Here is a 27,649-nt window from a genome sequence, read left to right as displayed (position 1 = left end):
CACCCATCCCATTTTCTTTTCTAATAACCTAATGAGCGGCGGGAGAGGGTGCTGTCCAGCCTCGCCTTGGAGGATCAGCTACGGCTGGTTACCAGGGGCCAGGAGGCGAAGGCAGCATATGGACTACTGTGAAGAGGGAGTCACTCTCATCCAGCGCGTCTCGCGCTGACATGCTCTGGATTAGGTTTTCCTCCTCCTCACACGGGTAGAAAACATGAGGTCAGTGTCGCAGAGTGTCACCCGGCCCCCGATACCATCAGGTATGGGAGTGTCAACTCACCCCTGAACTCACTCCAAATCTCACGTCAACCTAAATAGTCTGCCTGCTCAGCCCAGACTTTGAGGGAGAGAGAGAGAGAGAGAGAGAGAGAGAGAGAGAGAGAGAGAGAGAGAGAGAGAGAGAGAGAGAGAGAGAGAGAGAGAGAGAGAGAGAGAGAGAGAGAGAGAAAAACTTTTATTGACACCACCGGCCTAAGGGGCCGCCATGGCTTCCCGAAGGGCCGCCACCACGGCTTGTGCTCGGGTGACCAGTGGGCGCTGGGAATCTTCGTCCGAGCGGCCCCCATGTGGTGGGCCTGCCCCTCTGGCAGCGTGTTGCGGGGAGAGGCGGTAGTAATCTGTAACCTCCCTGTAAGTGCACGTCCCTGGCGGAGTAAACTCCTTGACGGGAAGTGGTCTCGTCAGGCGCACGGGTGACGAGTGCTCGTGCCGCCTATGAGCCCACTCCGCGCCGTCTAGTTCCGTGTGTGCCGCTAACCAGAGGAGCTCCGTAGGATGCTGGGGGGCTGTATTTTGAAGCAGAATTTTGCAGGCTAGCTTGGAGATACTGCCGCTAGCAAAATTTTTGATCGCCGTTTTTGAATCAGACAATATTAGGTCAGGGGGAGGCCGGGGTGTGCGAGAGCCAGGGCTATGGCCACCTCTTCCGCAACATGTGGGGTTGTGGTGGGAACGGACAGCCGGCCGCAGCCAGGGTATCCTGGACTAGCCATGTCCTCCACCGGGCGGGTGCCCTTACATCTGTGCCTGCAGCTGGCTGAATGCAGATTTATCCCGCACTCACCCAAGCGCCAGTGTCGGGAGTGCGACCCTGTCTGCACTTTCGGCAACATTGAGCACGCGCAGTCTTTGCGGACGTGCTACCTACCTAGTGATTTGTACGCCACGGAATCTGCGTCCAAGGTGGAAGTAAATCCCATGGAAGCAGTCGTGGAAAGAAGTCCCCGGTACACTACCAAAGCTGTCTCGTGACTTAAAGGAGCCATGAAGAGAAAATACAACTTGGTGTAATTTGAAAGAACTAGGATTCAGTATCTCACTCTCAGCTCCATTACAGCCCCAAAAGATGTTTTTTAACAAAAAAAAAAGCAAGAAGAATTTAAAAACCTTTCAAATTTTGCGCCACAGTGACGTGTTATGAGCAAGAATGACGTCATACGGGCCAACAATAAAACATAATTTTCATTGCGTTAACTGCACGTTAGCATTCAAGTGATGCGGTCAAATGGAACTAGAGGCCCCATTACAGACGTCCAGTCATGTGTCGTCGCGACAGGTCAGTTAGGCGGCCGCCAATCGCACAAACAAGGTTCCGTGACGTCATAGAAAAGTTGCGGGAAATTGGCTAGGGGGTCGCGACTGCTTCACACGTTTTCTTCAATATCTCCGTTATTTGTTCGAAGATTGCGATGATATTGGCATCATTGTTATCGGGACTAAGCAGTCTTTCTAATAAACCCAACTTGTATTTTGTCTTCATGGCTCCTTTAAGCGCCAAGAGTCCCGAGTGTCATGAGCAGGCAAAACACATAAGTTGCGGAATTAGACTGCCACTCCATCTTTAGCTTTGGAAATTATACAATTTGTGTCTCACATGCGGTGAATCCACGGAGGGTGGACTGGGCTGGGAAAAAAGTTTGTCAGCCTTTTTTGAATGGTTGGGCGGCACTCGACCGGGGTCTTGTGCTGCGTTCTACAGCTCAGGGCGGGGTTCTGCCGGGTGTATACTCTCGGCGCAGGCCTCAAACGGCCTCTCCTGCCTTGCGTTCCCGCTGAATCAGACAGAATCGGGTCTTCACAGCAGACGCTGGCCAACTGTAGGAGATTTGAGCGCCACATAACACCATATTTGCAGCAGAACTGCGCGAGAGCTTCCTTGTGCTAAAATGTCCTAGAATCGTTGTTTCAGCTGCGATTAAATGTAGGAGAGCAGCTATAAAACAGTGTCACCATGGCAGCCAGCACTTGTGCAAGAAACTTCTCGCAGCAGTGAAAGCTAAATTGTACTGATAAGGAAATGGCGAACGGCCGGTGTTAAAAAAATGGTAAAAACATGAACTTGCTTTCTCACTGGTTACCTCTCCCAAACTTAGTGAAACCGACTCCGGGGATCCTGAAAGCAATCGTGGACAAACGTGGCTAAAGTGTCGGAACGTGTCATTTTCAAAGCATGTAATTCTTACCCTGCACTTGGGGTGCGTGTTATATTTAGAAGTATTGTACTCAACACAAGTGTAGCCAGGAAAACACAATCACGTTTCCATTCTTTATTGCAACTTAAATTCAAGCCACATAAATTTAAAACAATGTTACTACCGTGGAACAGCAAGCCACTTCAAAGTCGTGAAGCCTACAGAAAAAAAATTGTAATGATTGTGATTTATTTTACATGGATGAAGCAGTAATTTGTCTTGCCGTCTGCGGGCTTCCATTTACAGCTCAAATAAGTGTGATACTTGAATTTCCTCCCGATCTGCATGCCAACCTCGAAATAGAGAGACACAGACACGCATCTTGAGACACCATGGCTTCACCGTTTAAAAAATACCCGCCTACGGCTGTTTGTGGCACAGAGTCACAAAGTAGAAAATTATGTATAAAGTATAAAAAAAAGCAAGTGCTCAGCAAACTTTTTTTTTTTGCAGAGAAAGCTATAGTAAACGCAGGCATCACATATCGTGCATTGCTCATGAAGTCACGCACACAAAAACCAATCTAGACCTTCGTATTACAGTTGCTCCAGGAAACATTACAGTTACTTGTTAATTGCACTCATGCTACTTGCGGCGAAAAGAAAAGAAAAACAGGCACATCATTCCAGAAAACAATTCTGGAACAACCATGCTCGCGCTTTATTTGAAAATATACTATATATCTGTACATGTCATCTATATATACACACACATTCTTTTAGTTCTACCAGATAAGATCTCTATAACATTGGGCTCGTTTTCGTGGATGCGTTACTGCAAATTCGCCCCACTGTTATCGTCGGTTCGCTATCTCACCTCCCATAACATGCGTCAACCAATGGAGCTTTCCCGTCGTCAATGGCAAGGAGCCGACAAGCTGAAAGTGTTAGCTGACGCGCCTTGATAGCGGAATGGCACATGAGCGTTGCGTTATCTTGCGCAGCCACATATCCCGTGCCGCAAGTCTTGGTTTGGGTGTGGGGATTCAGTTAATAGAGTTTTAGTAACCCCTGATTCGTCGGGATGTAACCTCGTCTAAGACCGACACAGCATTGTCGCGCGCATCCTGGCGCACATGATTGACATCTGGTCGGGACAACGCTGCAGGAAGCGCTGTCGTGATGCGACACGCGGTCAAGTTACTACACAGCACGCGTGCTAAAACTCGTTTTGGTCCGTAGCGCACGTTCACGGCGGATGCCGGCAAAATATGGGCGCCGTTCACGTTTGTGTGTTGTCTTCGACCTTGAGCAGAGCAGTCTGAACCGATCACTTGCGGCTTGAATCAGCACTGGAGGGAGGTCTTGAGCCACTGTGAAAACAAACAAACAAGCAAACATTTCAAACTCTTCAAGGTGTGCGTCGCGTTTGTATTAACTTCGCCTGCGAAATGCAGCTTGGCACAATTTATTATAGTTACGATAATTGTGGGAAAGTGGAATGATATATTTGATAGGAAGCGAACGTAACTAGGGATCAAAGTTAGCAAACTCGAGTGGGTGATATTCTAGCTCAAGTCAAGAAAAATAAGTGTAGTTAGCTCGTATAGGGACGCGATATGGTTTAGATCATTATGGTGAGGATTATGATGATGACGAAGATGATGATGTGTAAAATCTTGCGGGCTAAACAGCACTTTTTTTCTAACGCGAACGTTGAAAAATACAAACCTGTAAGCCTCGTTCCAGTCACTAGAAGGCAAGTTAGTTGGTCAATGCTTAATTGCAACGTGGTAATTATATTTGCGAGCTTACGAAGTCTAGCAATTAGGCACGCCTAGATTTTTTTTCCGGCTGTCTTGAGAGCAGCAACTACTGTCGCAATTCTCTGGTATCTTGCGTCCGCCAAACGCACTCGCTAATTTTCAATACACGCAGCCTGAGTTATTTTTTAGTCCCCCATTTCGAGTAGAGACTTACCTCAGCAAGTGTCATCTTGATGAAGCCATTCTGAAGCGGATCTTTCTTTTCAAAGGTCGCTGAAAAATAGAAAAAAAAATTAAAGAAATAAAGTGACCGCGTAGCTGCTTGCTTCGCTGCAAAATGCCCTCGAAATGCGACAGTTGTCTTCCTCCCCTGCCTCACAACACCCTTTGCCCTTTCACCCCACCCTTGAAGCTCTTGTCTTCCTCTTTCACTGCTCCGACGACTTATGATATGTAGATTTTCTCAATCCAATTCAGTTTCTGCGCTCGCACTGCTCGCTTGCCATTGGTTGAGACATTGTGCAACTTGCCTCTCCTTCATGCCGTAGAGTATTCTTTATTCATTTACTATCATAAAAGTCAATCCAACGTGTATTCTCAATAAAAAGAAGAGTGCTACTCTTGGTTATCTGCTGATGTCTTGCCTCAAGTATCCCTAAGCTTGCCTTTGCACTGCATAATATGAACATCTATGGTCTACACCAACTGTTTTGAAAGTTTAAGATTAAATATTCAAGATTTAGTTTTCCCGGTTTAAGTAGGTAGGATAGAGGAAACAAACTGCATACACAGCTTGACGGGTCCCTGGCTCTTACAATGCAAGGCGGCAGCATGGACAAGGAACAAAACAGGCACAATTGCTAAAGAACGAATACAAAAGTGATACGCATGCATCACAAGCATCGCAAATGGTACTGCCTGCGTAAATGCCTTGTTCAAGCATTGTTCTTAAACTTTCGGCCAGCTAGATGCCGCATGCACCTATATTGCGTTGTGCTGTGTTCTGCAGAAGTGTCTGCAGAGCTGCGCTGAAGGCTTGTACTCACCAAAAGATACGGAGAGGTGGAGGATGCAAGAGACAAAGTCTCCGAACCGCAGCGTGCCATCTTTCCTCATGTACCTCAGCATCAGCATCGCCAATATTTCAGTGTTGAGCTGGAATCCTGAACGAAACATTGACGACTAATCAGACTGTGCTCGTAACTTTTGCGCGTCTGATGCTCTGTTTTCAGAACGTAGCCTTTGAAAGAGCAGCCGTGATCTCGGCCAGACGCGATAAGAACCTTTCTTATTGCTTCGCTGAAAAGACTAGTGTTCATAATTGAGAGCCGTTGATCACATTGCAGTTTTAAAACATGGGAACAGAAAGCGCTAATCGCACCTTTGATTGCAATAGATCATGAGCTAACAAGATTACGGCCACGATGATCCCTATAAAGTGAATCTTTCTCAGTTTTCTTAATTCGCTGGCGGTAGTATAAACTAACAAATGTACGGCCAAAATAAACTTTATTCAATAAATATTCTTCTTAGCCTGTGTAATTAACTTGCGCTTGCGTTAAGGAGATCGACTGACGCTGATAGCAATCGATTTGGACGCGGCTGTCAGCAAAGTTCAGATGGTAAGCATGTTAAGATTGTTTCCGCACAATGAAAGGCTGACGCTTACTTCTTCTTTTCCAGCGCGCTCATACCGATAATCTTAGCCTTTAATAGTCTGCAAAGCTATAGTATTTCTAACAATTGCCATTAAGGCTGCATTTAACTGAAATTGTATATTAAGATATAGATTGTCTGCGCGTTAGTAGTCCCTATTAATAGCCAAACTGCAACCGGTAAATACGAACTTAGCTGCGGTCATTCACAGTTTTAATGAAAAAAAAAGTGTAGGAACGCCTGCGTGAGAGTTTGTGGTTGTAGTAACATGCACTTACCGATGTCGATGAGTGCGTCTCGCAGCTTTTCGGCCCTGAGGATGCCGGCCGTGCCGCGCGTGTGCTTCTTAAAGGTGCTCTGCCAGTACTTGAGGCTGCACATGAAGTTCTTGTACTCCTGGTACCGCAGCCGACCCAGGCCCGTGGACTGGCGCGAAAGGCTAAGGACCACAACGCAGCAAGGAAGGCGTGTAGCCGGCGCTTTTTGAATTGCCGCTTTTAGAGGAGTTGAGCGTTCGAAGGGCAGCACTGAAGCTGCTCACTATGTGGGCTTGTTCATTGACTCACACTTCTTCCAACTGTGAGGCCGCTTTTAAGTAAAGCATGCCAATTCGGGCTTACTTTACATTCTTAAATATCGGCCTGGTTTGCCCCAATGCACCCAAACTATTAATAATTCGGCTGATGAAGCAGCCCAACTAAAGAATCGGCTAAAGAAGACGGCTTGCCCTTCGACATTCATGCAAAGTGCCCTGCTTGGGTTCAATAGCTGAAGTTTCTGCTACGGAACTGCGCCACTTTAACATGACGCTTTGCTTCGAGCTACGTTAGATTGCTATTTACCTTTCTGAGTGTCTTGCAATTAGCAGAAGTGGCTTCGTTGGTCGCAGTGATGGGCTTTTCTAGTACGCTATGGTGAAGCAAAGTGATGTGACTTTTGAGAGTTTACAGAGTAATTTTTACCATAGGTATTTTTAAGAGTAGAACCACTTTATCTCTCCTTTGTCAGTGTAGTAGATATCTATTTAAGTCGGGGATGATAATGACAAGTTAAACAGCCACAAGCGCCCACTCTACGCAAGAAAATGCGTAGCTCCTTCATCTACATTAACATTAGGTGTTAGTACACGTAAAGTACGAGCCCACGTTTCTTAATATCTCTGTTAATCGCATGCGGTGCAGAATGCCTTCAAGCAACCTGCCCGCTATAGCAACAAGAAAAACTGAATAGGAGCTTTTTTCCTATTTCAGGGATTTCCAAGTACGCGTCCAGACGAAGGATACATCAAGCGCCATGACGACTTGGCGGCAGACTTCTAGCGTTGCGCAGCTTTTGACGTAATCTGAAAGAAGAAAAGAAAACAAGATAAAATAATAGCATTATGATCATTCCAAACACATTAAAACAATTTATACCCGGGTACATTGCATGCATAGTACATGGAAGGTGCCGAATTTCCCGAAGAGTGACCGTTTAGTTTTATTGGCTTTTGATTGTTTTACTTTGATCATTCCATCCAAATTTTATTTCATGCATATTCTGCTTTGATGTTAATGTTTTAGACAGCATGGGCTTTGGATCTAAATTTTATAACCAGCAGCGAAGGTTGTACGTTTCATCCCATAGAACCTTTCCAAGGACTAGTTGGCAAAGAACGAACTGGAACCATACTCAATGCAAGGGTCTAGAAACGTGGAATTCTGCCACGGGAAGCACTGAACCTATTATTTAAAAATGAATGAAAGAGAACGAGACAAAAATGAATTAACTACAACAGGCTGCCCCCAAGCTTAACGTACATTGTGGGGCGGGAAAACATATGGGAAGCTGATGGCAATGGCATTCGATGAAGAAGGTTAGTCTCCGCTGGTCTTAGTGCCTCCTTTTCGTTGTTGCCCCAGCGTAGTGCGCGCAAAAGTTACCGCTATGAATTCGGACCAACTAGCTCGCCTTTCCGTTTTATTAAACAAGGTTGGGTAACGAAGACGAATTTCGGGCAAGCTTTAATTTGCAACAACTGATGATCCGCGACACATGAGAACACGAACTAAAATGCCATCCGTAAGTAAGCCATGTGACTTGGCCATCTGGACGCTTACCGTTTGGCAGGCAAGCTTCGAGAAGTTCCTGGAGCTCGAAGCAGTTGACCGACGAGTGCTCGTCTGCCACTTGTAGGAAGACGGCCTCATACGAGCTGATCTTGCTGTCGAACGAAGACGGCGCCTAAAGAGAACGCAGAGGCGAGAATTTATTTTCCTTCAATTAATCAATTAATCAATCAACCAATCAATCAATGCTGTATTGTAAAAGATAAAGTTGCTTCTAACATTTCAGGGGGTTCGGTTCCCTGTCGCAGCATTGCGTGTAATGAATGGATTTTGCTCCGTCTGCTTGCCGTCCAAGTGCACCCAACAAACCCTGGAGTTGGTCGTTGGTACAAAGTCGTTGCGGTTTATCAACGGCATCCACCGATATCTCAACTCGGTGTGCGTTGGGAAGTGATGCAGCAAAAACACGCCGCGACCGCAGTGCATTTTCTCCAGGCGGTGTCGTGCACATGCGTGCTGTCAGCGACTGTTTCTCGCTTTCTCTGGTTGTTCAATAACCCACCACCGCGCAGTGCTGGCCAAGCGACGTTTGCGCCTTGAACGGCATCGCAGCATTGGCTAAAACAGTTGAAAGTTCCGCAAAAACTAAGCACAAGGTGCAAAATACTGCTGAACTACGCTGCGGAGCCCACCGCACCGGGCGATTTTAACAGCCCAGCGCGCACAGGCAACGCTGGTCGGCGGCCGAGAGAACTGGTTTGAGAGTATTTTCCCCCTTTCCCGGCTGCTTATGGAAAATGGTGTATAGTCTGCGAACTGCCGCAAGCCATGCTAGCCAACGTCCCCCGATGCTACGCCCGGGCAGCATGTTGCAATATCTTAGAGACAGCCGACTTGCGTATCGCCAAGACAAGATACGCAGCTTTGCATGGGTTAGGAGCTTGGTCGCTGCCATGACATTTAACACGTGACATTTAACACGAGAACCCAAAGTCGTAACAGTGCAACAGAAGATTAGTGCTGGTAAGCCAGATCACCGCTTCTAGCCTAGAATTTATGCCCGGCTGGACATTTCAGCTATGCATATAATTTCGCGTTACCTTCATTATTGCAGGTTTCACTGTGCTCGGTTGGCTGTCGATGAGCCTGCAATGTAAAGGAAAAGTCGGCTGTAAAGTCAGACAGACAGCAACGCATGGCATCAAAACGTTCAGCACCATGAAAGTTCACGGGTCTTGTGTGCCTACTAAATTGGGATGTTTACAAATGTTACTCATTTGGAAAATGAAGTGATTACGCTCACAATTTTAGCCTGTACTCACTTTAGCTTTGTCGGCTTTCCAGAGAACACCCGTAGCGTAAAAGAGGCCTCCTGGCCCAGTTCGAAGGTGGTTGGGAGCAGCACGTATCCTCCTTGCTCCAAGACACACCTCACGGACACCTGCGGACAGGCACATCAAAAGGCGATTTGCGGGAGCCCAGTGAAAACGCGTTCATTAACAACTCGTTATATCAATGTCTGGGATCATAGGGACCAACCACGACTCCTGTCGAACTAAAAAACGGCACTGATAAATAAGCCCACTCGCGCGAACGACAATCGACTCCATCACCGATAATTCCAATCATGTTTCATCGCACGCGGAAAATTGGCTAGTTCGCGGTAATTTCCTCGTTGACCGCACAGCGTTGGGAACATCGGCGGGTGTCGGTCTGCTCCGGATGTTTAATTATTAGTGTGTGTCCCGACTGAGATGAACTTACAGCAACAACCATTGCAAAATGTTTCCGCCATCGTGACGGAGGTGAATGACAATTCTTACGAGGTTGTGTGAGCTAGCATGGGTTATAATGAAGTTATAATGAAACTTGTGTTGACTACGCCGGTGTGCAAAGACGTTATCACGGAGCGTAAGGAGTGGTCAGGGAAGTAGAGCTCGACGTCTAAAAAAAAAAAAGAAGAAAAATGGCTTTGCACCTTAGTAGCGAAACATACGAGCGTCACTTCCCCGCAAAAGAAGCACAGTTTAATTACAAATTTATCTCGCAAGCCGCCATTTCCCACGTTTCCGGATTTATCAGTGCTAGAAGTGCCATTTCTTCGGTCAATTTTGTTGGCACGTGTTTTAGTCTCTCGGCGTCATCGTAGGCCCCCATTACATTCCGCACTGTCACTGTACACCAGATATATTTAAGTATTTCCTGCGTATTCATCTCGGCTGACGTTGCAGAGGGCTTTGCATAGTTCAAATGTAAGCGGTAATGTTCTTACTAAGCGCATAAAAAAAAAATAAAAAAAATCTGCATACCAATCATCAAGAATTCTGCGGTGGCAACTTTAGTAGAAGCTGAACAAACAGTGGTTAAACACAAACTATTATAAACAATTTATTTCCTGGCTCATGTTTATGGATCCACTCACATAATAAATTTAGTTCTACAAGGAGTAACGCTATAAAAAATATAACTATTTGCTTTTTTTGTGCATTGCTCCGGATCATCCGTCTAGCACCTGGGCCAAAGTGAAAAGTTGTTCGCCGAATTCTACGCGTTAGCTGCTCGGACGCGCTTTCAACAAGTCGTTTAAGCAGCGGAAGATTTTAGAGGAAAAATAATTTCAAGGAGGGAGCTTACCTGCTTACAGTTGCTGTACTGTGAACTGAGTAGAGATTTGTTTTTCTTAAAGAAACCTTTGTCTAGTGCTTCGTTCGGTGGCTTCGGCGTCTGTGCAAGAAAACAAGACAAGAATGCTTTAGACAAAAGCGGGGACAATAATAACTGTTGCTTGTTTTTTTCCTACAACAGGTGATCTAAAGAAATTTATTGCACTTAATGTGAATTCATTTCAACTCCCTCTTATCAGGTCGGTGGTTGTTATAAGTAAGATTGCATGCAAAAGGCCCTTAGAAAAAACTAAAAAGAACTTCACGGCTCAGGGAGCAAAAGGAGCAGTGGGGCTTAACGTTTCAACAACAAAAAAGTAGATATCTGTTACATTTTTACCAATTACATTTTTATCTCATAAACACTTGCGCGCCAGCCGACGTTATGCCCTGTCATCTGTTTTTTAGAGGCAGAAATCATTTGATTCCTTAAGCGCATGCTTATTTTCCAAGAAAATAGTGGAAAAATGCACAAATGACGTGTCTTGTAGGAACGCACCTGGTAGATAGTAAAGCCCATGACTTTTGGCTCGATGACGGCATCTTGACTTAAGGAGATTACTACTTCTTCAGACTCGGACAGAATCAGCTGGAACTGTGGATTGATGTGGAAGGTGTCTGAAGAATAAAGTTGGATACAAAAAATGCTCTCATAAAACGCGTTAGATTTCAGTGGATATCAACAGGTTCGCCGTTTATGAACATGCCTAACTAAATGACCGGGCACTTTGCAGAAATATCAAATGCCGACACGTGGTTTGTGGGAGAAAGGCATTTGGTAACATGCACCAAACATGGCTTCGGATACGGTAGAACACTGTCATACCCCACGACGTGCAAAACCGTTGCGCCAGTTGACCGATCACGACAGGGTATAGAAAACGCCATCTCGAAGAACCAACACAGTTGCTTATAAAACTTAATGACCCCTACATCCGTCACAAATAACAAACTTTGATGAATTTCTTGCGAACGTGTAACGATTCCTAGAAGTAAAAAAAAAAAAAAAAGAAACTGCCCAAGCATGTAACGCAACGGAAAATGCTGAAAATGCAGTTGGGGAGCAGTCGGCCTTGTACAGGATCTGAAAATTTTCATTGAACCTATGACTGCCTGCGTATATAAACAACAAACGATCTGTTAGTGTGGTGCTGAAATATTTGGAGTCCTTTCGTAAAGTAGGTGCTGCCAGAAGATCAAAACGCGAGCATCCTTACTCAAGCATTCCGTAATGCAGACTGTAGCACCAACGCAGAAGGCGCATGTGTTTGTCTAAATATTTCTGGCATTTGAGCCTCCGTAGGTGCGGGCCGTGTTTTAACAGCTCCTTCGATCCACCACTCAGAAGAGACCAGGAACTTTGCAAGACATATCCAAGCTTTATTTAGCGCTGCAGAGCTAGATCTCAGACAGGTTTTACTAGCGCTGCAGTGGCGGCGACACACTCATCGGCATATTTCCGCAAAGTTAGCCCGGCTCACTAAAACTCACTCACAAATTTATTTTAGAATCACCACTTACTCAAACTCACTCATTGTTGAGCAATACATCTGCACGCACTCAAACTCACATCAAGCGCAAAACTCAGAACTCACTCGGGCTCAGAACTCAAAATGAACTCAGAACTCAAATGGACTCAAAACTCAAAATGAACTCAAAACTCAGAATAAACTTCGAACTCACTCGATCTCAGGCGCACTAAGGCTCAGTCGGGTTTAAACTCAATCGGGATCACTCAGCTCAAACTCACTCAAGCTCAAACTCACCATGCCACACTAGCCTCGCGCTCACTCAAACTCAAACCCACGCGTGAGGTTGAGTCCAAATGAGTCTGAACGAGTGGACTCAAGTGAGTGAGTCCGCCGACCCCTGCTCACCGGTGTGATTGCGGCAGCCTCCGGCGGTGACGCCCCTCTGCCAGTGGCCCTTCCAGACCTTCATCTGCCACGGCGTTTTGTCCCGCAGGCTGAGTTCGTCGCGGCTCGTCTCGCTGTCCAGGTGCACCACCTCGAGCGACGTGAACGTCTTCATGAAGTCTTGGTACGACATCCTGCGACACAACAAGATGTTCAGACCGATGGTGCTGCCGTCAACGAGGCGCTATGTGCTTCTAGCGAACACCCTCAATAAACAATTGGCACCGTATCTGCTTGCTTCACTGCGAATGACGTCGAAAGACGATAGCGTTTCAGCCGCTGCTGCCACGTAACGTCCCACTCACTGCCCGATTCCCGCCACTTACTCCGATTGATGCCTCCCCACTCTTGCCCTCTCCGTTCCCCACCTTGCTATCACTACAACAATTATCCTATTCTCTCTATTTCTCGCGTCGCCACACTTCCACAGCTTTTTCCCCCTTGCGCTCTACCGATCATTCTCTGTCCCTTTCCTTATTTTTTTCCTCCGCCCACCTTCACTCGTTCTTTTGTAAACCCCCTCTCAATACTATCTGTCCCCCTCCTCCCCGAATGTCCCCTGCCTCTCCATTTACTCCCCGTGCGTAAATCCCCTGTCAATACAACACCCTTCCTTCTCAAGCTCTACTCTTCCCCTCGCTCCTATATTCATCCTTATCCCCTTCTCCAGTTCCTCGCTACTTGCTCGTTGTGCGGAGGTTACCCAAACATATTCCACACAATAAGGGCCTGTGATCGACATCCAAAGTTGACCCGCATCCCGAATCCAACTCTGGCATCCTGGGAGGCAAGTCTGGCTGACCCCAGCGCTGCGACACAGCTCCTGCTGACTTCCAGAGCGGAGGAAGCCATGGCCACAGCTTTCCAAGACGGACTAAGGGTGGACTAAGGGTGCTTAGGAAAATAAAGTTTGCTTCCTTCCTTCCTTCGCTATTTCGTACCTCCTCTCTCTCACTCCTTACTTTCCACGTCTTCCTCCTTTCATATCCTCACCATCTCTTTCTTTTTCCGCAATTCCCCTGATCATTGACTATTATCATTTTCTTTATTTCCTCCACCTCGTATTCCCCCTACACGTTCGAACTCTTCTTCCTCCACCTGATCATTTCCTTGCCCATCTTTTTTCCCTGTACCCCACCCGCGACACAATTTTTTATTCTTTCCCTCTCTGCTCTATTTCCATCTCTCTAAACACCATTTTCTCCTCTCCTTCTTTATCTTCTCCCTCTCTCTAAATACAATTATTTCCAGTTTTCCACCTCCTCCCGTCTCTTCTCACCGAGCTCGCTCCCCCTAAGTCGAGTCCCCTGACCCACCTGTGATGCACCGGTGACATGACGCACCGGTAACCCAGGGGTACGTCATTAGTTGATTTGGGTGGCATATGGGCAAACAGATAGACAGACCAAAATTTTCATTTAGATACTCCTTTTTAAACGGCATAGTTATCTCGGCCAGGTACTGTGCTCACAGCTTGGTACGATGGAACGCATAACCGCCACGTTGGCAACATTGCCATGTTGCCGCAGTCAGATGTCATCGTACTTACCAGAATTCGCCTTCCGTTGTACTCTTGTAGTTTAACCTTTCCTGCTCTTCTGGTGGAACCTTGTCCCATTCCAAGGAGCTGGGGTATGGGAAATACAGGGGAAAAGATCATCACCGTGATGATATGTACACGCAAGAGTTAGCCACGACACGTTCGAACAGCGGCGTTGCGTTCTCTTAGGTGATATAAATTGCCTTACGCTTCAAAAAGAAAATTTCTGTAGCGCCTTGGATGTTGTGTCTATCTTTCACGCTGTGTAATTGCAGATCTCCGGCTTTACCCCGGCTTCAACATACTCTTGTTGAGGGCTGCTCGGCAATTTCGTCTTGATTGGTGACTATCCGAAGGAAATTCTGTGATTGCTATAAGAATTGCACTTCTGGTCAACTTGTTCCCCTACAACCATCGCACGGCCGTTTTCTTAACTTCCTTCAGTGCACAGAAGTTTAAACTAGGAAATGGCGGGGCACCCATCCGCAGTTCACTTTGCTAAACGCTGTGGCAATGAACCATGCACACTGCGACACTTTCTCCTTTTGCCTTTTTTTCTTCGTAACATCGTCCCAAATTTGCCTCAACCTGACGTCACAGTTCGGCAGTTGCACCAGCCACAAGGCATTAATTTAGTCATGACATTTCAGTTATGCGCACTTGTACCTAACTCCATATAGACGAATTCAAATATTCTGAGTCCCTCCTCCACTCGAGCCTCCAGTCGAGAAGATTTTCGCATCGATTTTCGCATCTAAAACGAATTGCGGTATCCTCCACTCAGCAGAGTCAAGGAAACGCATAGAGTAGAGGACAGACTCTGAACATGGCCAGAAGTCTGTGATGCATTTGGGCCTCAAGAAACGCCTCCACGGCGGACTACTACATCCTAAACGCAAAGGGCTTGCGCAGGGCCTCGTGCCGTACCCCTGCGTTAAATTAGGTGCAACAGAGGGAATTTCGACACGATCTGCATTCGCTATTGCGTATGAATAGAAAACCAGCCTCCAGTAGAAAAACACAGTTTCTGCCCTCCCGCTCTTTCTTGCGAACTTTCGCTCTATCATGCAAACTTACTCGAAGGACCAGCTGCCGATGTAGTCTGTTCCGGCGCCCACGGGGTTCCTCAGTTTCAGAAGCTGCACTTGCTCCCCTCCTGCCGTGGTCACCTTCACATAAAATTAAAACAGAAAATCGAAAATATCTCGTCACTGTAGTACAATTCGCTCTGTGTGGTGCTATTGTGTGTCACCAAAGTCGTTTGCGTGAAACTCACACAGCTGGCCAAAATTTTCGGCCGCTTTAATGCCCCATCCGATGAAAACTTGTGTTCGCGGTCCCCAGATAAAATTAGCGATAAGGCACCTGCTGGCGTTCATCGAGTAAACGCCTACGACGCCGCACAGTGCGGTAATAAAACGTTTTAGTCCGGGAAGCACTTTTTCACACAGAAAGCAGCTAAAGCCAGCGCTTCGCTTTTCAAGCTAACATAAAAGAAATTCTAGAGTCGAAGAAAAGAAAACAATTAGGATCTACAGAATGCGGCCCTGCAGCTTCAACGGCATGGAATTTCTCAAAACAAGACAAATTCCATTTGACACAGGTCGGGCCTAGCAAACGTTCGTAGCTGGTATTAGCAAATGCTCGTTGCTTAAACATAAAATCTTGTCATATGCTTTTACCTTCTGAAAGGAGAGTATCCTGTAGTTAGACCCGAGCCATATTCCGTTGGCCATCTTCTCCGGTGATGTTCTTGTCTGAAAAAAAAACGAGTTAATTATTTGTGAAGGCAGATCAAAGCAAGGAGACAGTTTAACAATGGTAAAGAGGAAACTCGTTAAACGAACACTGGAGCTACCAGGGGAACATGATACTTTTATTAATAGGAACTTTATTTGCAATCAAAGTTATTCGATGAAAAGACTAAAAAAATATACAAAAGCGGTTTTACGTAGGCGACGATTACGCTTGGGCGATTTGCCTAATATTTGTGGTTCCGCTTTTAAAGCAAAATTGTCACTTTCTTCTACGGGGCTACTATGTGGCTCTCTACAGCTGCTGATGCTACGCTTCGCTGTCTGCAGCCAGACATTCAACGTATACGTCATTAAAAACCAGACAGCGGCGTCTAACTGGAGGCGGCCGGATCCAGTCACGAGTTGGGGTGGTGTAGTTCTGCGCCTGTCCGGCTACGTGCTTGCTCGTGCGTAATCAGAGCCCATACCTTTGACCCGGGAAGACTCAAGGTATACGCGTTGCGTACTCTTACCCAGCTTTCGAAGAACAGGTATCTGCCCATCAGGATTCGCTCGGTGTTGTTTACCGAGACGAACTGTTCAGCCACACTTCAACGATCGCCATTCCAAACGTCGCTGTTCCGCACCTCACCCACTTTTCGCGCTTGAACGACTATTCCGTTCCTTATTTAACGTCTCTCAGATCGGTAATTTTAACCCTTATCTTCAAACTTCAGTCCTCTAGTAGAAGTATTGTTAGTGCTGAGCTAGAGTTGAAAATTGCTCTTGGTTTTTATAGCCACCATCGGTAATTCTATCCTGATCTTCAAACGTCAGCCCTCTTGTAGAAGTATTGTATTGTTAGCGCCGAGGTAGAATTAAACATTTACCTTTGTTTCTCATAACCGTCTGTCTTCCAACAGCTCATCTCCGTGCCACTAAAATTGCATCCCCGAACTATATGTGCGTGCGGGAGGTTTGTGCGCCCCCTATAAGGTGTTCACTCATCATCATGTATTCCCCCTAAGAATGGACAATACCCTTCCTCAGAGTAACCTTACCATGACAACTTTGCTCGCTGCTAATTTTCTTTCACATGCATAGTTTAGCTTCGGCATAACACATCAACGGTGCTTTGCAAAAAGTTGTGTTTAAAGGCTACACCGCTGGACATTACAGTGTCGTCATTGCATGTTATGACGTCAGTGAGCGCTTGGTGCATTTTTGTCTTGTTTCATTGTTTCACAGCAAGCAGTTTTCTTAACGACCCTATTAGCCCCCCCGTTCCTCACCCCTTCAATTTAGAAGGGTTACTTTGTTTTAACTGCGCATTATGCTTTGAAGTAACCGATTCACGCGGCCCCAGAACCGACGCCGCTCTCACAGCTCGTCCGTCAAGTTATCCGAGCGGAAGACACAAACACGGAGAAAGGGAGAGGAGGTTGCCGCGTAAAACAGGCAGCATAGGGAAGCTTCGCGCCAGCCGAACACCGCACCGTACTCTGTCCAAATGTTTACTTCCGCGGAGGCCGTTTCCTGGAGCAGTTCTTTCTTCGGTTCCGGCGAACATCCGTGTTTGTATACTATCCGCTTCCGCCGCCTTTCCGTCTGTCCTCCGTTCGCGGAATAATGATTAAAACATGCGACGACCTGGCGGCCGGCGCGTGGCATGCAGAGGAACCACTTGACGTGCAGCCAGGCCCTCACATGCCGACCCCTTCTCCTCACTCCGTATACGCCGATCCGAGCGCGCAGCGATGCGCGACACACGGCTTCCTCGAGCGCTCGCTCGCATAAGAGGGCGTGCTCCGAATACGGTCGCCCAGCGGGAGGGAGGAAAATGAGCATCGGACCCGACTCTCCTGAGCCTTCTTCTTTGTTGCGTCGTTATCTCGATACCTTCTTTTCTTTTGCGAAGTTTTCTTATTTTGCGTCGGGATTATGTCTGATGAAACGCATCACCCTGCATGTGCGCTCCGGTATTCGGAGCCCGTGCGCGGTCCGCTCTGTATAAATTAGCTGCACGCGCGCCCTTTCTGACCATTAAACCAGGAAGCCGTTAGATGTGACATAAGCTCGGGAATGCTGCACCCCGCGGCTGGAGGCTCATACGGGGACACGAAGCGAGGCATACCTGTACCGCACGCTCACGTATCGCGGTTGGAGCCCCGGAGAGAAATTGCCGTTTTTCCAACTCCGTCAGCGGGCAGTCCTGTTACCTAACGCATTTGGCCACCCTTTTTCTTTGTTTTTTTTTTAACCGTAGTCGCGCAATGCCTAGGGTCTTCGAAGAAAAAAAGATTATTTGCAACTTCGCATCCTTTCCTCCAAATTCATTTCGTAACTTGTGTTCTAAGAAAGCGACAAGGAAGGGCTAGACAAGAATGTATCACATTGTGAAATTTGTGGTTTTCTGCGGGATGTTGGCTGCTTCGGGTTTTTGCAAAAGCAGATTCTGTTACAACGAAACATTCCCTTATGCGTGAACATTTTCCCACTGGTAGCACGCACATTCTGCATGGCATTTTTCTGCTGGCCTGCACTCGTCTTTCGTGGTTACAATCTACAACGTTCCGTCCACACGGGCGTGAAAAGGTGCATTTGGTGAAGGAAACAAAATGCTCGTCGTCTGAGCACACTTGTGGGCTTGGTGACGCATACACAAAGAAAAACAAAATGGTGGTTTAAATGCAGAACTGTAGGGCCACATTTTCTCGTTTTCAGCTCGTGTCATGCTCCTTAATAGTTCACGCTTTTGATTGCCATATTAGGACAAGGATTTGTGAGCTCCGGGGGGGCTGCTAAATAGGAAGCCGTTCTTTTTTTTTTAATTTTTGACCCATGGTTCTCTCCATACTGGGCAATGCCATGCTTCTTGCACCTATTGGTTTTATTATCCCCTGCAGTGTGGACTGGTTTGACTCGGAACCCCGCCTTGCGGGGCCGCAGCTCTCACCGGATCGTCCTGAACCCAATGAAGGCAATTTGTCGCATCAGAAGCAAATAGAAACCAGTGACGAGAGCAAGTGAATTTTTGCGTTACGCCCACAACTAAAGGAAACAGGGTTCAAAAATCAGTTAAAATTTTGCAGCGTCATAGGTGGGTAGGAAAGATCTGGTCCAGAAAATAAATGCGAGTGCTGTTGATTTAAAAAAAAATAACGAGAAAGTTATTAAAAGTTACTAAAATTGGAAACTTAAGCTTAATTATATATATATATATATATATATATATATATATATATATATATATATATATATATATATATACAGTCGAACACGGATATATCGAACACGGGTATATCGAATTATTGTCTATATCGAACTCATAAATTATCCCCTCGAAAATTCTGTGTAAAAGTATAGGAATTCGTACATTTATATCGAACCGTATTTTTCCCAACATTGGGTATATCGAACGCCGCGCGAGCTGGAAGGTGCTCTTCGGCGGTCGCTGCACCCTCGATTGAGTTTGAGGAGGATGTAGAGGTGTGCGCACTGCCCGGGCAGGGCGAAGACTGGCTCGCGGAACTAATCCCCCCTACCGGAACGAATTTGCGCTTCCCCAGTCAGGCCCCGCTACCGGCCGCCGTAGCGTTGGAGGACGGAGCACGGTATGCTAAATTTCTCTAGGCACACAAGCCCGAACGCTAGGAAAATAGGGAGTTTTAGTATAGCGTTTTAGCTGTAGCGTTAACGTTTTGCGGGCCGCAATCGCGAACGGATAGCGCCTCGTTATGCTACGGTTAGCGTGCCCGCTAACGCTATGGGCGCGCTAAAGTGGTGCTTTCCGCTATACTAAAACTCTCTAATGTGACAGTTAACGCTACGGCGGCGGGTAGCGGGGCGCGACTGGGGAGAGCAAATTCGTCACGGTGGGGTGGATTAGTTCCGCGCGGCCTGCCTTCGCCATGCCCGCTCTTTCTCTCCGCTGAGAGGCAACCTCCTCGCACTCCCCGCGCGCGCATGCGCAGTCCGCTCCCGCTACCCGCTAACCTTAGCGTAGCGTACGGGAGCCGCTATGCTAAAACTCTCTAGTGCGAGGTAGGGATGACCCGACTGCGCACGTCCATTTTTCTTTCTTTTTTTTTTCTTTTTTTGCGGCTGCGCACGTTCCCCGGCTTGCCGAAAAAGTTTTTTTTTTCTCTCTCTCTGGGTCTGTCTTCCCCCGATGTCGTCTCGGGAAAGGCAAGAGGGAACGAAGGCGCTGGCGGCCTCCTCCTCCTTTTGCATTTTGCTGCGGTTGCTGCTGTTTGGCGAGTTGTCCCGCACCTTACGGAGATCACTGTTTCTCTCGGAGATGACCATCGCGAGCGCTTTGTTGGAGTCCGTTCAGAGAGCCTTGGAATTGTTACCTTCAAAGTTCTTGTGGTACGTGCACGCTGTTCTTTTGCGCGCGTGTTGTGCATGGTGTGCGAAGGCGCAGCGTACTGCTGGAATTTTCTAGTTGTGCCGCCTCGAGAAGATCGAGACCAGCGTCTTTAATTTCATTTCCAGGAAGAAGAAGCAGGCCAAGATCAGCGATTTTTTTTTCATGGAAATAAAGCGTCCTGTTGCGTCGTGAGTGCGGAATTAGTTGTCATTCTTGAATGCGACGATCGGTAAGTGATCGTGCGCCATAGGTGAGGTCTCAGAGCCCATATTTTTTATATCGAATTTTTCATATATCGAACTATTTCGCGATCCCCTTGGAGTTCGATATATCCGTGTTCGACTGTATATATATATATATATATATATATATATATATATATATATATATATATATATATATATATATATATATATATATATATATATATATATATATATATATATATACAGTGAAACCTCGATATATCGAACAGCGCGGTGCCCGCGAAATAGCTCGATATAACCAGAATTCCATATATAACATCACGTAACTTTGCGTCATAAACTGGTACAAATCAATAAATGAACGAATTGTGCACTAAATACTGACTTGGTGCTTCAAAGTATTTATTCTTTTGGCTTAAAGTACTGCAGCAGGGTAGCCTTACGTGATATACACGACTTCCTCAACGTAGTCTAAACGTTCCACAAGCGACAGGCCGGTGCCTTCTATAGCACTGCAGTAGCGGTGCGGTAGGGCCAAGCCACTGAAGCCTCGGTCGAAGTCGGGAGCGGGGCACTACTAGCGCTTGCAGGTACAACCTCGGCAGCGTCTTCGTTTGGCGCTCAGTAGTAACATCCTCTAAGATCTCTACATCCGTCAACTCCGCCGTCGTTCCGGTGCTGTCGTCACCGCCAACAAAGTCATCAATGCACATGCTTCGTGACTCAGCACCAACGAAGCGCTCCAGCTGGCCCCAGGTTTCTTCAAGCTCGCATTCTTCTTTTGCACCGTCCAATTCTGCTTCGGTGCAACCGATGCGCAGCAGTCGGGAACGCCCATCGCGCCACCGCTATCCTCGAGGGTACTGCGGGATAGCTCGCCGCCTGTCAACAGAGCGCGAGCGGTCTGGACAGTCTGGGGTGGCGGAGTTCGGTATACCCATTTCATGTCCGTCCCAGTTCGAAATAAAAAATTAAAAATGCATGTGATTTTCCGCGTGATATAGAATGTGTTCGATATAGGCAATAATTTGATATACCCGTGTTCGATATATCGAGGTTTGACTGTATATATATATATATATATATATATATATATATATATATATATATATATATATATATATATATATATATATATATATATATATATATATATATATATATATATAAGGGGTGGCAGTCAAGAAAACCTCGGAAAACAAAGGGGAGGATATAGTAGGTCATTGAAACAGGTAAAGAATTTGGAAAGAAAGAAAGTGAAGAAAAAATGCCCGCCAGGTGGGATCCGAACCCACGACCTCCAGAATACCGGTCTGGTGCGATATATATATATATATATATAAGTATATATATAGATAGATAGATTGATATTAAAACACCCATAAAATTCGCCATTGTCAAGACGTTTAACTGGGTTGGCCATAACTGATAGCGCCAATTTCATTATTAAAGACTTCCTTAGTGGGACCGATGGCGTCCTGTCAAAAAACTAATGCATTTCCACATAGACTGATTGGTCGACCGAAAAGCCCTGATAAAATCTCTGGACACATGTATGTGCGTGGAACCGGGCTTCCACTGTGTCAGAACGGTTACTTAAAAATCGCGAAAAACGAACGCTTCTTGATAACACAATACACGCATCGATCATAAAGAAGGAGAGCAATAATAGTATATCTTTAATTCATAAACCACGTATCGGTATACATTAGGTCGTTCGTAGATGCGTCTACTTAGTGCGCGAAAATTCGTCGCATGGGTTCGTTCTTCGTATGCGACTTCGGTGTTTGAAAGTTTGACAATCGATTGGGCGCACTTTCAGTGAAGGCTAGACACACTTTTAGCGAAGGCTTTGACGCACTTCTGGCGCGCAGTTTTGAAGTTAAAAAGCTTCCGCGCTTTTCTCAACTTTCTTAAAGGAAGGGATCGTAAATTTGTTTCATGGATGCTGCAGAATGCCTCTGCAGTATATGATTTCATTTATTTCGATAGTGAGATGCGGGATGCGATAAGTATTCGAAACACTTTAATGGTTTTTTTTATGCGTACACAAAAGGAACAAGCTCGAACTATACCTTATGAGCGTACCAGTTTTTGTACCCATTAATAGTTGGTTTGGTTCAATCAGTCGCATTCACTGTGTACGTCTCTACCGGATGATTTGGTTTCTACTTTGCAGTGCATTTCCTCACTTCAGGGGAAAAAAAATAAAGCCGATGAAAATGTAGCAGCTCCCCCTCGCGAGAGGTTTTGCTTTGGCGCTTAGTAACAGCTCTGTGATTGCGTTGCTCTAGAAGAGTCCTGTAGTTTATTTTCGAAGTAATTAATGTGGCACTAGGCACGTAAATATGGCTAAGCACATAAATAATAAGAGCTATCTCACGCAGAACAAATTGTTCCGCGCAAACGCAGCACGCAAGTTTCACATGGGCTGTCAGATGCAGCATGCATACTTCTTGGAAGCGGCTTCCTGGAGTGTTCGTTATGTGACCCCAAAGTTGCTCCATGGCCTGTAAAGCTGGGTAAGCACCCTAGCACGCACCAGTAGCTACGAAAACAGGTGTCGAATGAAGTTCGCGCACTTTTTAAGCTGGATCTTCGGATGCCTACGCACGGAGGCATCTTTTAAGTCAACAGAAAATCCGCGAACTTATACACTAATATAACATCGTCCAGACATCTCTGACGCAGTAGAGACAAACACACCCACCAGAGTAGCGTGTGCCTGCTAAAGCGCGCTCAGATTTACTTGCATCACTGGATTCCGCCAGATGAGTTCGTTGATTTTGAAATTTGGGGTCCACAGTCTGCCGGCCGTTCGTGAGCGTATTCTTAATTTGTTTTTTCAACCGTTTACTGTTTTTCGTCTGTTAGATGGTCCACACTCATTTCACTTTTTCCGCCTTTAAACTGTGGGTTTTACGGACGAGCCTGTTATAACGTCTGCGCTAAAGGTCGAGCATCGAGTAATCTACCATACTTTTTAATGCCCACATAAAACACTTCGCCACCACCCTAAAAACACTTTTATTCGTCCCTATGAACAGTCAAGTCAGTAAGTACGCCTCTACTCGCCTACGTTCCAGGCGCAATTAACCTGGCCGAGTTCGTTATGAGGGGAATTTCGCAATGAAATCTGGCTAGGGTGGCGGCGCGGATTGTGCACGGACCCACCTGCGTGTGCTGCTGTTGGACGACGGCGGTGACGAGGGTGGTCCTGGCGAGCAGCGACCCGGCCAGCGTGCGCGCGCAGCCACTCGGGTCCTCACGGATGTTGAGCGTCTCGGTCACGCCGCCCGTCAGGTCGGCCAGGCCGTCCAGGCTCGAGCCGTACTTGAGCGCCTCGTATGACCCGTACAGCCTGCACGCATCACAAGGTTGTTTTCGTCAGTCGCGTTACTATACAATCCGAGCAGGTTGTACTCTGGCCGCTCATGGCCTATAGAAGAAGGAGTTTTCGTAGCATCGAACAAACTTGTTCAAATTGTTGAAGAATCACAGCACGAAATATGATCCCGGCTACGCCACTCTGGCTGTTGGAATTAAATCTACGCATCTGATGCAGAAAGCCCACATGTACTCAGACTGGCATGCCCCCAACCAATGTATCGTCAAATGACTATACCGAAGCAATACAAGGACGAGAGTAAAGGTCAGGAGGTGGTGACATGGGTCGTAATGTGGACGTTTGACCTTGTTACTTTATTCCGCTGCACTCTTCTGCAATGGCGGCTTAGGGCCTCCTCCGTATACAGCCAGTCTCTAGGCTACGGCACATGCCCGTCAAAATAAGACAATTGCCAGCGCAATAAGACCGAGACGCAAGGAAGCAGAGCGTTATCCAGCACTAAGCAATGAAGAACGCTAGAACAACACATGGCAACGCCAGATTTCCCGCGAGTTGAAAAGTAATGCTGGGAAAGAATCCACACATGGATCGGCACAGTACAGGTTTATGCACTTTCTAAAAATCACTGATTTTCAGAACGTGAATGCACAAAATAAGTAGCCCTTGATCAATATGCGCATACAAAACGATAAAGTGAGTGAAAAGATTTTAGTGAGTGAGTATAGCGGCGTGACGTCCGGGCACAATAAACGGCTACAAGTCAGTACAAACAGGATGTTATACCCTGCGTTTATTATTTATATCTCAAGATTATTTCTCGCAAAATGTATACCACATCTAAAAGTAAGATGGTACTAATACGAAAAAAAAGATTGAGAATGGTCGGAACGACTCCAACGAAAAGGTTTCTCAAAATGTGGTCGGGTACATCATCACGTAATTGAGGCTCCCAATGCGGAAGAATAATTCCAGGCCATCGCAGATCACATCTCAAACACGCAAAGCATTTTAAAGCCATTGAGTTCCAAAACGGTGCTTTTTTTAGCGTTGTGCAAAGTGCAGAAGTAAAGTTTGTACAAGCATGCAGAACTTCCGTTAATAATTGTTCGAGACGATGTAAAATAAGTACGCAAAAATAAATATACATAGAAATGTAACCCTCTGTTACAAACATGAGGGTGCTCTAAAACGCGAAAACGTGAACCCATATATTAAAATAATTAGTTGCTAAATAAATGTGGCGTAGCCACGCCAAACTTCCCACAGTTTGCTCGTTTTACGAACCAAGCCAGCGCGCAGTGAAGGAAAACAGTTTTCTCCGCGATAAACGCGATCACCAGAGCTTGCACTTATGAGCCGGGTTCATGGGGTCGTTGCGCCGGCAGCTGAACACCCTGGCGAAGTCCGGAATGTTCTTGAGAGGTACGTTGCAGCGCAACTCGTCCGCCGAGTACCCGCGGCCGGTTGCCCTGCGGTTGGAACACCACTTGAAGCAGCTCATCACGTAGAAGGCCTGGTCCGACGTGAAGTGGCTCGCGAGGGGCCCGTCGTGGCGAAGAGTGGCATTGGGCCTCCGGCGTACCGCGCGGTACGCATTGAGCGCCTGCGCCAGTCCCACGGAGTCCGCAATGTCCTCCGACATGGCACTGTTGCGCTCATACGCGCCCAAGCCGAGCGGTATGTACATACGCTTGAGGCACTTGACGCGCTGCTCGTACTGGGCTCGGGTGTCCATGGTCCACCAGTCGCGCGACTCCTCGCCCCTCGGCTGCCGCATGCTGTCGTCGTCGAAGCCATGCACGATCTCGTGCGCGATGATGTGGCCCAGGCCGCCGAAGTTCACGCTGGCCGGATATTTGGGGCTGTAGAAGGGGCCGTTGATTATGCCCGCGGGAATTATCATGGTGTTGCTCTGCGTCTGGTAGAAGGCGTTCACGTCCGTCAGCCGGAAGTCGTAGTCGAACGCGCGAGGCAGCCACAGCTTCTCCTTCCGCTTGCGCATGGTCACGTACCATGCGCGCATGCGCGATTCGAGGAACACCACGCTTGAGTCGGGCACGTGCGCGTAGTACTCGTCCAGGGCGTTCACAACAAAGTCCGGATAGGCGATGATGGTGCGCATGGAGTGTAGCTTGAGTACGGCGATATTGCGCGTCTCGTTGTCCATCCACTTGCTGTTGACGAACGAGTCGTTCAGGGATTTCTTGACCAGCTTCACCATTTTGAGCACGTCTTCGCGGGCCTTCGCTGGGACGTTGTCGACGGCAAAGGGCGCCCCGAAGGCGTACGGCATGAGCAAGTTGAGCTCCTCGAAGCAGCGATAGAAGATGTAGTTCTTCGCCTCGGTAACGGTCGGAAAGCTTGGCGCGATCAGTGATAGCGAGGCCAACGGTCCGAGGAACTGTATCACAATCCAGGCCACATAAAGCAGCAGGTTTCCGTTGCGTCTGCGTCGGTCGTCCAGGATGGTTTCACCAACAGCGCGTAGATAACGAATGTCGGCGACGCGTAGCATGCTCAAGCTCGTAAGCTGTGCAGCATCAGGGAGATGCCTGTTAATCACTTCCAGCCATTCGGAGGAGAGGATTCCCGGTGTGTGGCTCTCCAAGTCCGCGAGAGTGACGGTGCTCGTGGCGAACGCGGTCTCAGTAGTGGGTCCCAGAGACGAGATGATGTAGTTCTCGTAAAAGATGAGAGCTTCCGGGTCGAACTGGTGGTTGATTAATTGCGAGCACGACACGACGTAGTTGTACAGGGCATGGCCTTGCATGTAGCTTCGGCGAAGAAACCATTCCATGAGGTAGCGGCTTCTGGAGAACGACAGCGTCGGCTTGCCGTCCCTCGACTGGTCGTGCTCCACGCTCATTTGAAGGATGACGGGGACGTTCCAGTCGAGCCCCAGACCCACGATGACGTCCAACACATCCACAGTCTCCGGCTTGGGTTCGAGCAAGTCGAGGGAGCGGAGAAAGCTTTTGAGGCTCTCCGTGCTGTCCGCGCGGTTCATGAAGACCTGAACGCAGGTCTTGAACATGACCGCAGCCTTCTGCACTGCCGTCTGTCGCAGCAGCGGCGCGTGACCCACACGGAGCAGGCTGTTGACGGCCGCGTGCGCCACCATGGCCTGGAGCTCGGCGAAGACGAATTCGTTGGGGCCGTGGCTCGACTTCCAGCCGTCGCAGACGAAGTGGTAGAAGTTGTCGCACGGGCTGGTCGAGTAGTTGAGCGACCTGTGGAGGCTGGTAATGAAGTCCCAACACGAAGGGTCGTCGCACGTAGGGTACAGGTATATGTTTTGCACGGCCGTCAAGAAGAGCCCGGCGACCATGCAGAAGGCACCCACGCACAGAAGGCAGCGGACCCATGTGCAGTAGTAGCGGCCGTGGGGATTGCGACGCACCGCAACCCGGAACGACGGCATCCGACGGCTAAGCTTCCTTCCGTGGTCGGCTGCACTGCGCTGCAGTTAGCCTTTAGCATAGAATGCCCAGCAAGCGAGCCTATGCTGCGTGGGCGCCGTGCGCACGCGGTCAAGAATGAAGATAAAGACGAATGAAGGATGAAGGATGAAAAAGAAGTTTCTAGTGGCGATGATGATGCTCACGTTTTAGATTTCGTCAGGTGTTTTCCGTGTTGTCAATATTCGAAACCATGTTCGTAATCAATTTGTTTTCTTTTACGCACATATAAGCAATATCAATTTTTCAGTTAATATACCGGAAGGCCTTTAAGTAGATCACCACATTCGAAAAAAAAATTACAAGTGCAGCCCAAACGTTATAATTATATTTTTGACTTGTAAATCTGATACAGTTAGAAACTTTAAAATGATAAAATTGCTAAAGATGTCTAATAAAATATTTATATAAATCAAAATGCGTGAAAATATGCATGTTGCGCGAACGGTCCTAACTACAAAATGGTTGGTGCGATTCAAACACAACTTGGCAGGAACGTAATGAGGACAATAACCTGTGCATCTAACCT

At 47.2% G+C, this 27,649-nt stretch overlaps 3 protein-coding genes across 3 annotated transcripts in view; 1 reads left to right on the top strand and 2 right to left on the bottom strand.

The window, feature by feature from the left end:
* LOC144168401 (chitinase-3-like protein 1) overlaps window positions 1-1,251 on the top strand; it is a 7,112-nt gene extending 5,861 nt beyond the window's left edge. The window contains exon 2 of the mRNA XM_077697397.1: window positions 1,033-1,251. Coding sequence (XP_077553523.1) covers window positions 1,033-1,251 — 219 coding nt within the window. The remainder of the gene's footprint in view (window positions 1-1,032) is intronic.
* Window positions 1,252-2,531: 1,280 nt separating this feature from the next.
* Window positions 2,532-27,649, bottom strand: part of Calpc (calpain C) — a 112,405-nt gene continuing 87,287 nt past the window's right edge. Inside the window, exons 5-19 of the mRNA XM_077698553.1 lie at window positions 23,488-23,674; window positions 15,682-15,756; window positions 15,077-15,168; window positions 14,009-14,086; window positions 12,421-12,593; window positions 11,043-11,161; window positions 10,515-10,604; window positions 9,203-9,321; window positions 8,981-9,026; window positions 7,932-8,055; window positions 7,116-7,174; window positions 6,111-6,258; window positions 5,223-5,339; window positions 4,391-4,449; window positions 2,532-3,783 (exon numbers count right to left, since the gene is read on the bottom strand). Of these exons, the coding sequence (XP_077554679.1) occupies window positions 3,757-3,783; window positions 4,391-4,449; window positions 5,223-5,339; window positions 6,111-6,258; window positions 7,116-7,174; window positions 7,932-8,055; window positions 8,981-9,026; window positions 9,203-9,321; window positions 10,515-10,604; window positions 11,043-11,161; window positions 12,421-12,593; window positions 14,009-14,086; window positions 15,077-15,168; window positions 15,682-15,756; window positions 23,488-23,674 (1,513 nt within the window). The 3' untranslated portion in view covers window positions 2,532-3,756. The remainder of the gene's footprint in view (window positions 3,784-4,390; window positions 4,450-5,222; window positions 5,340-6,110; window positions 6,259-7,115; window positions 7,175-7,931; window positions 8,056-8,980; window positions 9,027-9,202; window positions 9,322-10,514; window positions 10,605-11,042; window positions 11,162-12,420; window positions 12,594-14,008; window positions 14,087-15,076; window positions 15,169-15,681; window positions 15,757-23,487; window positions 23,675-27,649) is intronic.
* Window positions 24,853-27,083, bottom strand: LOC144170933 (neprilysin-1-like). The gene has a single exon (XM_077700931.1). The coding sequence runs from the start codon at window positions 27,081-27,083 to the stop codon at window positions 24,996-24,998; it is 2,088 nt and encodes a 695-aa protein (XP_077557057.1). The 3' UTR covers window positions 24,853-24,995.

The sequence above is a fragment of the Haemaphysalis longicornis genome, unplaced genomic scaffold, assembly GCF_048455015.1.
Source record: "Haemaphysalis longicornis isolate Haplotype H1 unplaced genomic scaffold, Haemaphysalis longicornis Haplotype H1 scaffold_2, whole genome shotgun sequence".
NCBI classification, from domain to species: domain Eukaryota; kingdom Metazoa; phylum Arthropoda; class Arachnida; order Ixodida; family Ixodidae; genus Haemaphysalis; species Haemaphysalis longicornis.
This window is presented reverse-complemented; position numbering and strand designations above follow the sequence as displayed.

Bases quoted from the DNA above. Each gene is read 5' to 3' on its own strand.
- LOC144170933 (XM_077700931.1), bottom strand. From the start codon at position 27,083: ATGCCGTCGTTCCGGGTTGCGGTGCGTCGCAATCCCCACGGCCGCTAC.